Source organism: Leptonychotes weddellii, chromosome 5 (genome assembly GCF_054177405.1).
Source record: "Leptonychotes weddellii isolate Sample4059 chromosome 5, ASM5417740v2, whole genome shotgun sequence".
In the NCBI taxonomy this organism is placed as follows: domain Eukaryota; kingdom Metazoa; phylum Chordata; class Mammalia; order Carnivora; family Phocidae; genus Leptonychotes; species Leptonychotes weddellii.
The window spans coordinates 155,200,925-155,216,489 of NC_138373.1; the positions used below are offsets into that span (position 1 = coordinate 155,200,925).

General features: G+C 54.8%; 1 protein-coding gene and 1 long non-coding RNA gene across 4 annotated transcripts; one reads left to right on the top strand and one right to left on the bottom strand.

Annotated features, from left to right (window-relative positions):
• Positions 1–289: 289 nt before the first annotated feature.
• On the top strand, positions 290–13,183 carry PNPLA3 (patatin like domain 3, 1-acylglycerol-3-phosphate O-acyltransferase). Of its 3 annotated transcripts, XM_081822609.1 has the most exons (9): positions 290–591; positions 3,152–3,384; positions 4,332–4,397; positions 6,807–7,016; positions 7,868–7,928; positions 9,508–9,723; positions 10,894–11,026; positions 11,987–12,091; positions 13,065–13,183. In XM_081822609.1, the coding sequence occupies exons 1-9, from the start codon at positions 405–407 to the stop codon at positions 13,111–13,113; spliced, it is 1,260 nt and encodes a 419-aa protein (XP_081678735.1). In that variant the 5' UTR covers positions 290–404; the 3' UTR covers positions 13,114–13,183. The 3 variants fall into 3 exon arrangements, with proteins under 3 accessions (XP_081678735.1, XP_030873371.2, XP_081678734.1); XM_031017511.2 differs by lacking the exon at positions 290–591 and having other exon boundaries at positions 2,294–3,384; positions 10,894–10,961; XM_081822608.1 differs by lacking the exon at positions 290–591 and having other exon boundaries at positions 2,297–3,384.
• On the bottom strand, positions 6,586–11,995 carry LOC145721929 (uncharacterized). Its single transcript, XR_014145955.1, has 2 exons — positions 10,954–11,995; positions 6,586–9,769 (listed from the first exon to the last, which is right to left on the bottom strand). It is a non-coding gene; the product is annotated as an uncharacterized LOC145721929 (long non-coding RNA).
• Positions 13,184–15,565: the final 2,382 nt, after the last annotated feature.

Consider the following 15,565-nt stretch of genomic DNA (forward strand, 5'->3'; position numbering starts at 1 on the left):
CCCTGACTCAAGGGATGACAAGGAACCGAAAGGGAGCTAGCTGTCCGTCTGGGGGATGGACAATTGCTCTCCAACTCCCACCTGGGGGCAAGGTCCTCTTCTCTCCTCCGCCCCGGCCCCAGACCCCTCGCAGAACCCCGCGGCGATGGAGGGGGGGGGGCCCCGGTGCTCGTTGGGCGGCCGGAGGCTCGTCGGCCTGGCCCGAGGGGGCGGGGCTGCCGGCTGACGTCACGCAGGGAGTGCCTGAGCGGCGGCGCGGAGGCCGGGCGGAGAGAGCGCTCGGGCGCCGAGCGGTGCGGCGCGGTCACCAGACCCCGAGCCGGACGCGGGTCCCCCGCGAGTGCCGCAGCGCGGCCGCCTCCCTCCGCGAGCCCCGGAGCCGAGACCCCCGCCGCGCCGCCGCTATGTACGACCCCGAGCGCGGATGGAGCCTGTCCTTCTCGGGATGCGGCTTCCTGGGCACCTACCACGTCGGGGCGACCCGCTGCCTGAGCGAGCGCGCCCCGCACCTCATCCGCGACGCGCGCATGCTGTTCGGCTCCTCGGCCGGGGCGCTGCACGGCGTCCTCTTTCTCTCCGGGATCTCGCTGGGTACGTCCGGGGCCGCCGCCGGGGCGCCGCGCGGAGCTGGGATGGGACAACGGACACCGCGGGGTGCGTCCCGGGGGGGCCCGTCTCCAGACAGACGCTACCTCCGCCGCGTCCTCTCGCCCGGCGCCGGGGGTTCTCTGTCGCCAGCCTGGGAGGGGGGTGCGCCTGGGCTTGGCTCTTCCGGGTGTGGGAACCCCGAGCGTATCCGCACTCCAACCCGGCTCTGGCGCCTGGGCTTGCAGGAAGCCCCTCGCCCCGGGACCGAGAGTGAGCTCAAACGGAGCAACGCGGAGGAGGGAGCAGGACCCAGGGGGCCCAGGGTGGAGCTGGTCCCTGAGGTTCCTGCCATCAGCTCACGAGGCGCTGGGCGATTTGCCCTGGGTCGCACCAGGAGGGGGGCATTGGCCTGTGTCCCTGGGCGGGCCCTGTCTTCCCTCTGGCGACTACAGGGTTTGGAGACACGCCCGGCGCCCCAACCCGGGGGAGGTAGGGAGCTGGATAGCCTTTCAGGGGGAGGGCAACTCTTCGGAGTCCTCCTGGGCAGGCCTACTGGTTTGGAGTCGAAGGGTCATGGTGGGGCGGGGGAATGTTGGGGGGGGGGCTTGGAGGGGGTACTAGACCCTTCCTAGGGGCTGGAGTGGATCTCTGGACATCCCCTATACCATCCTTTCCCCCACCCCCATCTTGCTCAGTGCCCCTGGAAATGAGGTCTGTGCATTTGAATCTTGTGCAAATTAAACATCTGTCTATGTGGGTGGTGGTGGGAGGGGACGATATGGGGCTTGTACCAAGACGGCCCAAACAGGAGTGTGGCCTGGGGTTCTGAGCCAGGGGGCAGGACCTGGGACAAGTGGCAGCTGGAGATGTTGGCACCCAAAGACCCCCAGACAGGAAGATAGTGCGCCTCATCGACCCCTGTTCAGCTTCCTTAGCAATTTACTCTGCTCTTCCCTGGGGACTGATGTGTTGGACTCCACCAGCAGGGAGTGACTTTGTTCCTGCATGGCCTGGAGCTCCCTGCCAGTAGGTGCAGCCCTGGGATTGGATAGGATTGGATAGGATCGGTGAGCAGACCCTGGGCTGGCTGGGAGGTGGGGATTAGGAGAGAGGCCCTGGCTGGGCTGGCTTTTCCACTGACGGGAGGAGAGCAAAGGGCAGGAGATGTGGCCTCAAGGAGGAACAGACTGGCCATGGCCCATCTGCACACTCTGGGCTTTGGCAGCCAGAAAAGACAGCCCTTGTACGTCAAGGTAACCTGCACTGATTCCAGTACAGACAGGGTTCCTAACTGGCAGAGGACATGTGCAGCCTGGGTCTGTACCCTGTAGGGCAGGGGGAGGCTTGGGGACCACGAGGTCCTTGGAAAGTGGGGTCTGGAGGTTTTAGCAGGAGCCACTCCCCAAATTCCAGGAGCCCTGCTTTGAACTCCTGTCTCATTTGGGGACCACTGAGGAGCATTTCCTAGGGCCACAACTTGGAAAGAGTTCCTGCAAGTGCTTCCACGCCAAGTACTCAGCAGGAAAGCCTGGCAGAACGAGCCAGCTGTCTGCAACTTTGCCCCTTCTGCCCTGGCTCAGTGGGGCCACACGCACAGGGAGAGTTGAGTTGAGGTCAGAGGTCTTCCAAGACAGGCTGGCTTATGGCTGCCCTTCTGCATCTCAGGATTTGTGATGGACTCGGTCTCAGGCTGAGACTGGTGGTCCTGCATGTCAGGGCAATGCAGATCAGTCGGAGGGGGTCCAGGTCCATGAGTGAGGCTTGATGGGGCATGAATGTGGCCCATGCCCATTAGACAGTGGTAATTCTGGTGTCAGAAGCTTAAGGGTAAGTCTAGTTCTTAATTAGAAGCCTTTGCTGTGTTGAGGACCTTACAGATGGTAGCGAATCTAATCCCTTCTGTCCCCAAAGTTAAAAATGCACAGTCTGAGATGGCGAGGGGCAGTGAAGTGACTTTCTGAGGTCGCTTGGGTAGTAGGAGGTGGACTTGCCCTTGGGCCCCAGCCTGCACTGAGTCTCTGCTTCCTGCAATGTTAGGTCCTTTGTGCTAAAGCTCTGATGCTGAGGCATTTCCGCTTCTGGCTTTGGGGGATGGAGGGGAGAGAGAGCGCCCCTGGGCACCTCGGAAGGCTCCTTCCTGTGGCAGGGACCCAGAGCAGCGCTGTCCAGGAGAAATACAGTGTAGCTGTGTGTGTCATTTAATATTTCCCAGTAGCCACACTGAAAAAAGTGAAAGACACAAGTGAAATTAATTTCGTTGATCCCAGTACAGCCGGAACATTATCATTTTCACATCTAATCAATATAAAACATGATTAAGGAGATATTTTATTTTATTTCATTTTATTTTTTATGAAGCCTTTGAATTCCAGTGTGCCATTTACACACCTCAGTTGGGAATGGCCGCATTTGAAGGGACCCATGGCCGCACGTGACTTCTGTATCAGTGTGGGCCTGGAAGAAGGCTGGCCGCTTCCTTGCCACCTGGTGTCTGGTCTTGCCACAAAGCATTTCCATCTCCCAGGTAGCACAGTCCTTTGTGTATTTGTCTCCTGCCCTCCAGACCTCCTCATGCAGATCCTCGGGGACCTTGTCCAGAGTGCCAGGAGCCGGAGCATTGGCATCCTCCACCCCTCCTTCAACTTGGGCAGGCACATCCAAAAAAGTCTTCAGAGACACCTCCCAGACAATATCCACAGGCTCATCTCTGGCAAAATGTGCATTTCACTCACCAGGGTGTCTGATGGGGAAAACGTGCTGGTGTCTGATTTTCAGTCCAAAGACGAAGTTGTGGACGTAAGCAGTTTGCTTATTTGGGCCTTGTCAAGGAAGAAAAGCTATTTCTTTTTGGAAGCAACACAGAGAGGGCTGCCGTAGGCCACCTGCGTCATTTCTTAAGATGCAAAAGACCCTGGCTGCCCAGATGCTGGTTTGCTTCCTGCACCACTCTGTGTGCATCGGTGGTCGGTGGTCTATAACCTGTATAGATCCCGGAATGGCCCTGGTTGGTTTCAGTTTCAAATACTACCTCCCTGTCCTTTAAGACTTGGCTCCTGATCCCCTCCTCCAGAGACCCTGTCCCATATATGTCCCTCCTTCCACAATGTATATTCCTAGCACATACAACCAGGAGCATCTCAGCAGCCACGGTCCACCTCTATTTAAGCTTGTTTCCAAAAGCTTTTTCTAGATAGCCAGCACTGATCCATTCCAGCAGGAGTAGGTTTTCTCAGTGGGCCGGTCTTGCTTCCTGTCTCCCCCCCCGCCGCTTCCCGGCCAGGATCCACACCATCAGCAGCATCCAGAAACTTCGCTGGCTTCCAGGCTCTCAGGCCCCACCAGCCTGCTGAATCAGAATCCTGGGGTGGGCCATGGAGTCTGTGGTTGACCAGCCCTCTGGGCGATTCAATGAATTTTTTGCAAAGTCCTGCTCTGGTGTCTTCCCAGTCAGTCAGCGACTCTGGGTCCTCTGGGTGGCGTCTGCAAGGGCCCAGTGCAGCTCTTGTGGGGAGAGGGACAGGAAGTTGATGTCCACAGTGTCATTAGGAGCTTTTACTTAGGCCTGAAATACAAGTGTGTAGTTTGGTTCGTCATTTGTTCAGCTTGTTTATTAAAGCGCCCCCTTTGCAAAGAGCATCTTAGGCCTGTTGCTCTGTTCATCTGAAGAAGGCTTACGCGGGCCCCCAGGAGATCAGAAGGCAGGCTGTTTGGGCCTCTGGTTTCACTTCTTTTTGTCTTCGCAGGCCTTGGTCTGTTCCAGCTTCATCCCTTTCTTCAGCGGCATAATCCCTCCTTCCTTCAGAGGCGTGGTGAGTCTGCTTTTAAATTGTCTGCCCAGTTCCTGCCTGCAGGGCACCAGCCACAGGCACCCGGGGGCCTGTCCCCAAATGCAGAGCCTTTTGCCTCTTGGCCTTTCAGACAGAGGTTCCCCAGCTAGCCCCCTTCTAGGCTGCCTGGGCAGCATGGCCACTTTCATGTAGAATTAATTATCTCGCTATCTAGAAGGTAAGCTGATTCACTTAATCTTCACCTGAGCACCCCAGATAGGTCCTGCTGGCCTGGTTAAGCTCCAGGGTGCTTACGAGTCCGTTCCTTGCTTAGGGTAGAGCTTTATTTTCAGCGCTTGAGAGTTTGCAGCCTGTCTGGGTCTGCCTTTGTCCTTTTTGGCCCATGGCTTTGGGCAGAAGCTGCTGACAGGGCTTCAGTTTGGTTCCATCCCACAAATATGTGTTGTGGCCGATTGCTGAGCCCTGCCTGGAATGGAGAGACCCAGGTTGTAGTGTGTGTTCTGCTGGCTTTGGACTAGATGCTGGCCGATGCTGGGCCACTGGCAGACTCCTTCTAGGGCCATGGTGATCACCCTGGGGGTGATTCTGCCGCCGCCCCCCCCGACCCTGGGACAGTGTCTGGAGACAGTTTGGGTTGCCATAACTGGGGGAGTGCTCCTGGCGCCTCGTGTGTCGAGGCCCGGGGGGCTGCTGACACCCTGCAGGGCACGGGCCGGCCCTCTCCACAAAGAATGACCTGGTCCTAAACATGAGTAGTGCCCAGCTAAGACATCCTGTCCTGAGAGAGAAGACACGACGCCTGAATGTCCCAGGGTGGTGGCGTCCTCATGCTGTGGGGCAAAGGCAGAGGCATGTCACGCCGAGAGCTTCACTCGTGCCCAGGAGCAGCCCCGTGACAGACACATTGTCCCTGCTTCTGGATGAGAAAACAGGCCCGGAGCAGTGCAGGTGTCACCCCAGATGCCCACGGCCTCTGCTTGGCAGACAGACCCGGACCGAATCCCTCCTCCCGCACACGTTAGCTGGACGGGTTTGGACATATTTCTTAACCTCTCTGAGATCTGTTTGCAAAACGAGGGTTCATCATAGTGTAGCGTCGTAGAGGTGTCGTGAGGCTCGCATGGGCCAGGGCCTCGAGGTGCTTGGCATAGAGCCTGGCACGGGGGAGTCTTCAGAAAGTGGGGGCTGTTTCTATCGTCTTGCCCACCTCACCCAGGCTGCCCCAGCCCCCCCCCCCCGGGGGGGGGGGCGGTCACACATTCAGTACACGCCAGTGAAACCCGCGGAGAACCAGAACAGCTCCTTCTTGATTCCACCAAGCAAACTCAGAACGTTACTATACGAAAATTTGGAATGGAAGGGAAAAGTCCATGTGACAAGGCACATCGGACTTGAGACTCTCCCTTGAGTGAGAAACAGTCAGCCTGCTTTCTTCCTTAGGGTTCCCGAAGGTTCCCGACGTTCTGATCCATGTCCTTTTCTGCCAGGGAGGTTTCTGAGGCTTCCTTACATCTTCCATGGAAATTGTGTGGCTACGATTTTGAAAATACCACTGTGTACATGCCTGATCATCTTTTGGACTCAAGGCAAGACTCTCTGGATAGCTAAGGCACGGCTGAGCATGGGTGGTTCTTCTCTGGACTTGCTTTAGGTCTCGGGAAGGACTGGCTGTGATATTTGAAGGCCTTTCTCTGTGGGCACCGGCAGCTGGGCTGGGATGGCCTCGGATTTGGGAATCATTCTAGACATTGCTTTGAGCAGTCCAAGACTTTGTCCAAATTGTACCCAACTCTGCCTGTGCCAGCCTAAGGTTGTCGCAGGGTATGGATATAGGAAGCCTGATGCTTGCGGTAGCTGATCCCAAATGCCACTAGGTTGTGGATTCAGAGGAGGTTTTCCGAAGGCTGCCCTGGTTCCAGGTTCACTGCCATTTAAGTCTCCAAAGCTCCTCAAGGTGCTGGTTCTGATTTTCCAAGCAGCAAGGGGGGGTCTGGAATTGAACCCATGACCTTCCGTCTCTTTGAGGGCAGGGTCAATATCATACTCTGTCCCCGGTGCACACAGAGCCCCTGCTCTATTCGGCCCTTTTTGTGCAGATTACATGGGCGCACCTATAGGTACCCGCCTGGGCTTCGGACTTGGCCAGCAAACTATGGGCTGGGCTCCAGCCTCTGTCTGCCTCTTTGCCAGGTACTTTTTGTGCAGTGCACAAACTACACAACAGTATATATCACACTTGAGTGCCAGCCCAGAGCCTGGCCTGGCATAGAAATGCTCAGGAAAGCTTTGTTGAAAGAGTAGTTCTGGAACCTTGTCTTCCCACAATATCAGCCTGCGGCTCTGAGAAGGCTCTACCCATAATCCGAAAAAGCACAGAAGACACTCGCCCAGAGCTTCTGACAGTATGTCCTTTCTTCCTCCCCGTAAAAGCGATACATGGATGGAGGAGTAAGTGACAATGTCCCCTTCTTTGATGCCAAAACAACCATCACTGTGTCCCCCTTCTACGGGGAGTATGACATCTGCCCTAAAGTCACGTCGACGAACTTTCTTCACGTGGACCTAACCAAGCTCAGTTTGCGCCTCTGCTCCGAGAATGTCTACCTGCTAATGCGAGCACTGTTCCCTCCGGATCTCAAGGTGAGTTGGGGGCTGTGTGTTCTGGGGGTGCAGCTCTTCTTTGCTTCCTCGTTTGCCAGGATAGCTCCCAATTGTCCTTTCCACAAACAGAAACAGATCCCCCTCATCGAATAGGAACTCAGAGAGGAGTTTCTGGTCCCGGCAGCTCAGGGCTGCCCCACTCTGCCCATTGGAATCACCTGGGAAGATTTAAACAGCCCCGCAGCTCAGATTCCACATCCCCGGGCTCTGATTTAAGTAGTTGGGGTGCGGCCTGGGCAGTGTGATTTTTTTTTTTTTTTTTTTTTGGAGGTATCCTGAGGATTCGTATTTGCAAGTGTGGTCAAGAGCCACACTGCATTTGGTGGTTTAATCTTTCTTGATTGTTGTTGTAGGAGGTCTTATCTCCCTAATAAAAAGAAAAGGTGTGAACCATGTACCCTAATGGTTCTCCGGGGAGAAGGAAGGCCGTGTGTATGCTGTACCCCAACAGCATGTACTCCAGGAGAGAGGGGAGGCTGTGCATTGGTTTGCATGTGTGGTTTGTGTCCAGACGAGTGGAGGAGGCCGCTGCTAATTGTCCCGTGACAACTAGCACAAGCCCCCATATTTGTGAGGGTGGAGGCTCGTGCGGGGACCAAGGGAGCCTAGGGAAATCAGCGCCTGTCATGCTGCGCTGCCAGCAAAGTCTTCGCGGAGGGGGTGTCGTTCGAACCTAGTCCCGTGTGGAAGTGGACTTCTGTCTCTTAGGAGCCCGGAGCCCTGTCGTCCAGCCTTGCTGTGGCCGTGCTGGGCCATGGGAGCAGCTGCCAGCGGGGAGGGCTCTGCTCTTGGTCTCAGCACTGCAGTTACCGTATTTGGTTTGTTGCCAGGAGCTTGGCGAGATCTGCCTTCGTGGGTACTTAGACACCTTGAGGTTCTTGGAGGAGAGCGGTACGTACGGGCGCGGTGAGGGTAGACCGGCCTTTTAACAAGCTTTTCGCTAGCCGTCACTGGAGCCTGGTGTCGGGTAGAAACTCAGCGCTCAGCGTCTCCACTTGGCACCTTGCTCAGCCCCTTCATTCCCTGGGAGATAGGAAATCTTGGCCCCAGTTTACAAATGGGGAGACAGCGGTGAGCCGGGGACCCCACCGAGGAACAGAGCTGGGGCTCGGCCGCGGGGTATCCCCGCCCCACGGCTCTCTCCTCCCTCAGTAATCCCCTGTCCGAACAGTGAAGGCAGTCCTGTTAGTTTTTCTTTGCTGCATGAACTATTTTGAATCTTTAGATAAACAAGGGAGGGAGTTTAAGCAGGGTTTCTGGCCCTGAGCCCCAAGTGGAGCAAGCAGAATCCTTGTCTCTGGCCAGGTGTGGGTCACACCCATGAGCCCAGCTGTCCTTTCTGGGGCAGGTTCCTGCCTTTGGGTCATCAGCGGGTCTGGGCGCTGGGAATTGGGCTCTCGCCAGTATTAGATGGATTGTCTTTAAGGCTAAAAGTTGGTTTCCCTACTGCTTCTCTGAATTAGTCTTTGGCCAAGACCAAGGAGTGGTGGTTAAAAGGACATACATGTATTTTTCGACTGGGAAATTGTTGCTTGTGCACCTTCAAGGTGCTAAGCCATTGGCTCAGTGCCAGGGATACCACGGGGAAGAGGCAGATGTGGTCTTTGTCCCTTGGGAGCTTAGCTTGCGGGTCAGGTGAGCAGAGAAGCAAGTGGAAGGAGGGCGTGTGCCAAGTGCCCTGATAGGAAGCTAAGGGACACTGTGGTATCACACGGGAGAGATCTGCATGGCCCGGGTGGGGGGAGGTAGGGCTTCAGGAGGATGTGAATCCTTGTTGCAACTTTGAGATGAATGGGAGTGTTCTAGGCATGGGGGACATGAGTGAGAGGCTTGCAGGCCACAGAGCACGTAGTAAGGTTGTAGGAGGGAAAGCAGGCACGTGTAACTGGAGTGGCAGGGCCTGCCCAAACTCCCTTACCTGGTGCTGCTTTCAAAGCCCCACAGCGGAAGAGTGTCATCCTTAATGTCAGACCTGGGGTCGAATTCCGCTCTTCCACTCACTGGCTGTGTGGCTTTGGGTGAGTCTCTTAACCTCTCTGTGCTTCTGATTCTGCTGAAGTGGAGGGGCGGAGACCAGTGGGAATGGTCGTAATTGTTACGAAGTTCCTAACTCAGGGCCTGGAATACGGGCTTCACCAGTGGCCCAGTTATTATAAATTAGTTGTAATTCTTATCTTTCACCTTCATAAATCCACCCGTGGCTGTGGAGTGCACACAGCTAGTGAGTGACGAGCCGGAGCCAAACGCACATGTCTCCAGCTTCAAAACCCTACACTCGTTTCTCTCTCTTACACAAGCCCGAACGCCCGCCCTCATTTCTCCCCACCTCCTGCTTAGCCCATAACAGGCCTGCAGCTTCCTGGGCGCTTGCCTGCTGGGTTCCTGTCATTCTGCGGGTGGGCGGCTGCGTGAGTAATGACCCCCTGTTGCCCACATTCACTTGGTGGTCGGTTTCCCGTGTCCTTGGTAGGCATCTGCAACAGGCCCCATCCGTGCCTGAATTTACCCTCAGAGGAGTTGAAGACCCTTAAATTCACCTGGGGACACAGGAGCCTGGAATCTCCCCTGAGGGTGGCTACGGGGCGGACGAAGCCTGAGGGAGACGAGCTGCCGGACCACCTGCGTCTCAGCATCCTGCCCTGGGATGAGAGCATCCTGGACACCCTGTCGCCCAAGCTCACTGCAGGTGCTCACTCCACAGGGGGGGCGGGCTGACAGAGGCGGTGGTTTTCCTGTGACAAAGAGAGAGAAAGAGAGAGACAGAGACTGAAAGGGCTTTTTCTCTAGGTGCTTTTGAGGAAGGTAATCCTCATGTGGGAGGTGGGGCAGAGCGAGAGGGCAGGCCTGTTGGGGCCCCCACTCCTGGTACAGGCCTGTGCTCAGTCTCCTTTCCCATGGGGTCATGGCCAGAGGAGAGCAGACTCCAGCTGAGCCTGTTTTGAGTGAACCGGACACACTAGATGATGGGAGTGGGGGTGGGGGGCCCACAGGGGTGGGCCTGTTCTTCCAGAACCCCTCTCTGCCTGTTCACCCATCTCAAAGCCTTCTTTCTTGAGGAGCCCCCTTTCTCTGATTTCTCCCTGCCTCCAGAGCTGCAATTTTGAATCGCCATTGAGTGGTGATATACTTTATCATGTGATCAGCTATTAGGTGGACAGGCGTGCACATACCAGCTTCCGATTGGGCACTTGGAGAAGTTCAGAGACGGACGGGACGTCATCCCTTGCCCCAGGGCACTGGCACCTCTGTTAACTGCACTAGCCAACAGCTGTTGGGGCGAATGTGATTTGGGGCATCAGGAGGTCATTACAAAAGGGAACTAACAGGACAGATGGCTCTGGGCAGAAGGAGACACAGTCCAGCGGAAGGTTCAGGGAAAAAGCTCAGAAGTCGATGGGGTATTCGAGAAGTTTGTGTAGCCCTCCAAAAAGAGTTATTTAAACGAGAGTGGTTCACTGAGAACCCTGTATCCTGCGGGCTATCTGAGGGCTGTTCTGGGCATACTCCTCATTTGATCTTATTTGTGAGTGCTTCTGATTCTTCAGATGCTGGGATTTGTGTATTTTTTTTTTTTTTTAAGATTTTATTTATTTGCCAGAGAGAGAGAGGGAGAGTACAAGCGGGGGGAGTGGCAGGCAGAGGGAGAAGCAGGCTCCTTGCTAAGCAAGGAGCCCAATGCGGGGCTCGATCCCAGGACCCTGGGATCATGACCTGAGCTGAAGGCAGACGCTTAACCATCTGAGCCACCCAGGCACCCTGGGATTTGTGTATTTCATAGAAAATCCAAGCAGCCCCTCAGGAAGGTGGTTTGGTTTTTACCCTGGTGGGAGATACACCTGCACATTGTATTTTTCAGCACTGAGTAAAGCTGTTAAAAAACAACATGGATACGTGAGCAAGATTTGCAACTTCTTACCGATTAAGGTAATGTCATATGTGATGCTTCCTTGTACGCTGCCCGTGGGGTCTGCCATTGCTGTGGTCCAGAGGTGAGCGTTTTATGTGGTTTTGTGCTTTCCTCCTGGGGTTGGGTGGAGATTGAGAAAGTCCACGTAAGGCCCTTGACCTGTGGCCTGGCTCCTTGTAGAGTGCGATGGAGCTCACAGTCCATAAGGAGCACCCTGAAAAGTGCCTCATGGGGACCCCGCTCAGCCCACCTCTTTTCTCCATGCTGTTCTTGTTTGCCACTTCTTAGTAGTTGTACACTTTCATTTTGGGATTTTATTCCTGGGGTGTTGGGAGGACACGAGGCACACACTTGAATCCTGGGTATTTGTTTAACCTCTGCTTTCTTTAGATTTATGTTAGTGTTTACGGTCTTTTTAGTGAGTCAGTCAGCATGGCCTTTGGTCCATCTTTTAGAGGCCAAACCATCCTTCAGAATCCAGCTTGATTCTCCTGCCCAAATCCCCTCCTCACTCTTACCGAAGTAGCCGCCTGCTCCCAACACCCCTGCCCTGGGGTGAGGTCTGGTCAGGCATTTACAGAGCTCACCACATGGGTCCTTTTGTGTAGGGGTGGGGGGTGGGGAGTCCGCTGGGCTGGCACATGGCCCAGTGCCACAGGGCTTGGGGGGAGGGGAGGTGCTACCTTGACTCTGAGATTCTCTGCATAAGCTTCAGCGGGTACCTTGCCACAGAGGAGAAGCCTGGAAACCGTTCCCCTTTTATTTCCACGAGTATCCCTTGAGCTTTCCAGAGCCCCACATGACCTATTTGCTTTAGGGCTTTTAGGGAGGTTTGTCTTTGGTGTCATGTCCCTAATCCACCTTCCGGGATTGATCAGATTGGGATTAGATGTGAGTCTGGCGGTTTTGCTGGACAAAGGACATTGTTTTAAGATACCTGCCTTTTGTTTAGTTTTTGGTTGTGTGTGTGTGTGTGTGTGTGTGTTGGCTTGTTCTCATGCGGATAAGTGTATGTGTGTGTCTCCTGGTTTTATTCCTGCAGACTGGTGATGTGGCTTCCAGATATGCCCGAGGACATCCGGGGGCTGCAGTGGCTCACCTCGAGTGTGTGTTCGCGAGTGATGACACAGCTCTTCCCCACCTCCAGGTCAATGATTTGGCTGTGGGTGTGTGGGTCTGGCAGGGACCTTTCATCTGCGGGTTGGGGGGTGCCTATTTATGCAGATTCTCGTCTGGCCCCACACTTGCTGAATCGCAGTCTGGGGGGCGGGGTGCCTGGGGGTGGAACCCAGCATCCTTTGTCGCTACCATGGCCCCTGGGATGCCGCTGCTTCTGAATTCTGAAAACTGATTCAGAGCAAGAAGGGCTTGGTTGCAGCTACAAGGGTTGGGTCTAATCCTGAAAATCGTGGGCCTTGACGGTCTCACCTGTTCCGTGCGGGTGTTCTTCATCTCCTCACTGGGTTTTTTTGAGGCTTTGGGGAGCCCCTGGCATGGTACTGGCCACGTGGTGGGCACTCAGGAGATGGGGTCTCAGTGCTATTGGCAGACATGGAAGGATTCAAAGTAGGGGAGTGGAAGGGTCTGGTTTGCACTGGGCAATGATTCTAGTGGCCATGGGAAGGAGCCCTCATCACTGGGCCCTCGGGTGGCAGGCTCACCAGCAAGAGGGCAATTGCCCTGGTCCAGGCAAGGATGAGGAGGGCCTGGTCTCACTAGAACCCGTGGGACTGAGGTGTTCATAGGCTCTAGGGCCAGGAGATGCCAGTTGCAAGCCCTGGGGTCTGCCTGCATTCAGAGGGAGTGGGGCAGCTGGTCAGAAGGAGGTGGCCTGGGGATGGTAGTGCAGGCCAGTGGGCGAGCTGGTCTATGCGGAGGAAGCTGATGGGCTCTGTTGTGCCTGTGGACGTCCAGTGGGAGGGGTCCAGGCGGCTGGAGGGCCACCAGCTTAGAACCCCAGGGTGGCGACATCAGCCCAGCACGGAAGGGTGGAAGGCGCCGTGGCTTTGGACACCACCACCCTGCAGTGCCCAGAGGTGCACTTGGCGTTGGCTGGTGGCGTCCATCCATCCTTGCTGATGAAGGCCAGTGGCTGAGTTAGTATTCTTCACTCGTTTCAGATCCCAGACACCAGCAAGCGGCCAACAGCCTTCCCCGAGGGACTTATGAAGGCACTGCTACCTTCCCTGCTGTCCAGTAGGGGCCGGAGCTGAGGCTGCTTGGCAAACCTGTCCTGTCTGGCCTGGCTTTGGGGGGCCGGAGCTGGGAGGGACTCCTCCTTTCCCACTCCTCATGCAGAAGCGTTCATGAGGAGACAAGTCTAGGACATTCTTTCGCAGGTACTTCCCGATCTCTCTGTAGCTACGTCCACACTGGCATTCGATGCCCTGATGTCTGTGACACACGGGGTCCTGCCTCTGTGCTGAATTTATAGTTTACTGAAACCAAAGGCAATCTAGTGTTTTTAGGAAAAGCTAGGAAGCTACTTTTGGTGTATGTGGTGGTCTAGAGCTTAAGGAAGTCTAACATTTAAGCATCTGGGTCTGTTAGCTTGGTTGGCTGGGAAATGACACCAGGAAGCCCAGGATGGAGGGGCCACTGCCAACTGTCTTGCCGCCCTCCCAGTGCAATGTTCCTAGAATAGCCTGTGTTGTGATGGGTTGGGGGTGGGTGGGGGTGCGGGTGGGGGTACCTATGGCTGGGGGTTGGGCTGCCCTTTGTGCAGTCTTGGGGTTTGGAAGGAAGAGTAACGTGATCCTGTTTCCCCAGACAGGAAGTGGTCAGTGGCGCGGGAGGGGGTGGTAGCCTTCTCCAACGAGGGCACTGACGCTCGTGGGCCATTAAAAGATGCTCAATTATTTACATTTTGGAACACTTTTTTTGACCTAGCTTAAATATTTGATAGAGTTTTGTATAAAATATAAAGGAGTCTTATTATCTGTTGCATTGTATGTGAATCAGGGAGGTATTAATAAGCCTTACGAAAAAATAGAATTCCAGTGCACATATAGACATCCCGGGCCCCCAGGCAGTAGCCCAGCACAACAGAAGGGCTTGTGGCCTGCGCCCCTTTTTTCTCAACGTCCCCTGCCCACTTCTGTACTCCCAGAGCCTTAATGGAGACAAGCAAGAGACGGGGACCTACCTTCTCCCCAGGTGTGATTCGTTGGCAAGCACAGAGTAAAGTGACTGCAGGTGAACTGTGCTGTTTTTCTTATTTATGCATTTGAGTGTAACCAAACGGAAGCAGTGATAAGCTCAAAATCCTCAACATTGGCACAGCAAGCTGCATCTCTCACCTGTAGCGAGTCAGTACGCTGGGAGTTGAAGAACCAGCAAGTTCAGACACAGCACTTTCTTACAAGGACAGACCCTTAAAAAGAGAGATGTGGTTCTAGGGGCAGCCTCTAGGCGAGCCCGTTCCCTTGAGCTGCCATGAGATTATGGACTCCTAGAAGCAGGCTCCTTGTGAGCATATGGGGCTACCGCCCAGCACACAGAACCCCCCCTTTGCGGCTCCTTGCTGGGTCCTTGTGTCTCGGGGACATGGGGACTGAGGCTCCCGTTCTGATAGCGCTCGCCTCCTCAAGGAGGCAAGAGCTGGTGAGAGGCAGGCTCTCCCAGCTGCTTGAAGCCCCAGAGCAGGACCCTGCTCCTTGCTGAGCTGGCCTAGGGGTGGGGGAGACCAGGCCTGACACCCACCTCACACCTTCCCCTGAGCCCCTGATTCTCATGTTCCCTGATCAGCTGTCTTCTGTCAGAAGCACAGCACTGGTCAGCAGCTAGGAGCACGCTTCAGCTGTATTTTCAATAGCCGCCATATTTTTGCATAGACCATATGTACGCTAGTTCTCTGATCACCATAAGGAAGGAATTATGTCAACAGCTGGTAGGATTACGTGCAACTGCTTTTCTTACTACTTTTTGAATTGGTTCCACCTCACAATGAGCATGTGTTTTATAATTTTTTTAAAATATGTGTGCAAAGACAAAGAAGGATACTGTTCTTTTAGAAACGGCCAAGGCTCCATTCCCCACCTGCGCGTTAATGCCACCCAGCCCCACACCTCTCCAGCTCTGCTGAGGTTGCTGATCAGCACACAACAACATTCTTCAGTTCCTACCACCGTATCAAACAAAACTCCTTTATCTGGCGCATTTATGCTCTGGAAGACACTCCACTGTCAGGAATAGTAACTGTGTGGTCTAGTAAATGCCAGGGAGCAACAGTCTTTATTTGGTGAACAGGTAACAAAAACCTGGTGCAGAGCGGGAGCCTCGTCTTATTTAAAAACACCCGAAATTGTGGGTGTGTATGTGTGTACAGAGGAAAGGTGGAGAACGTATACACCCCAGTACTGACAGTGGATGTCATTACGCCATTATCTGTAATTACAGCCCATTTGTTGTGCTTGTAGGTGGTTTTCAAATTTCTGTGGTAAATATTTATTACCTTCATTGGGAAATAACTCATAATAAACGTGACTTTGAAAACATTTTCCGTTGTCTCTACATTCTCTCAGGAGCCCCGCTTTTGTTTTCCTTCCCTCACAGACAAGTTCCTTCAAATGCTGCCCCCCTCCCCCCAGGTTTATGGCCCCACCAGCCAGGTGCTCTCCAC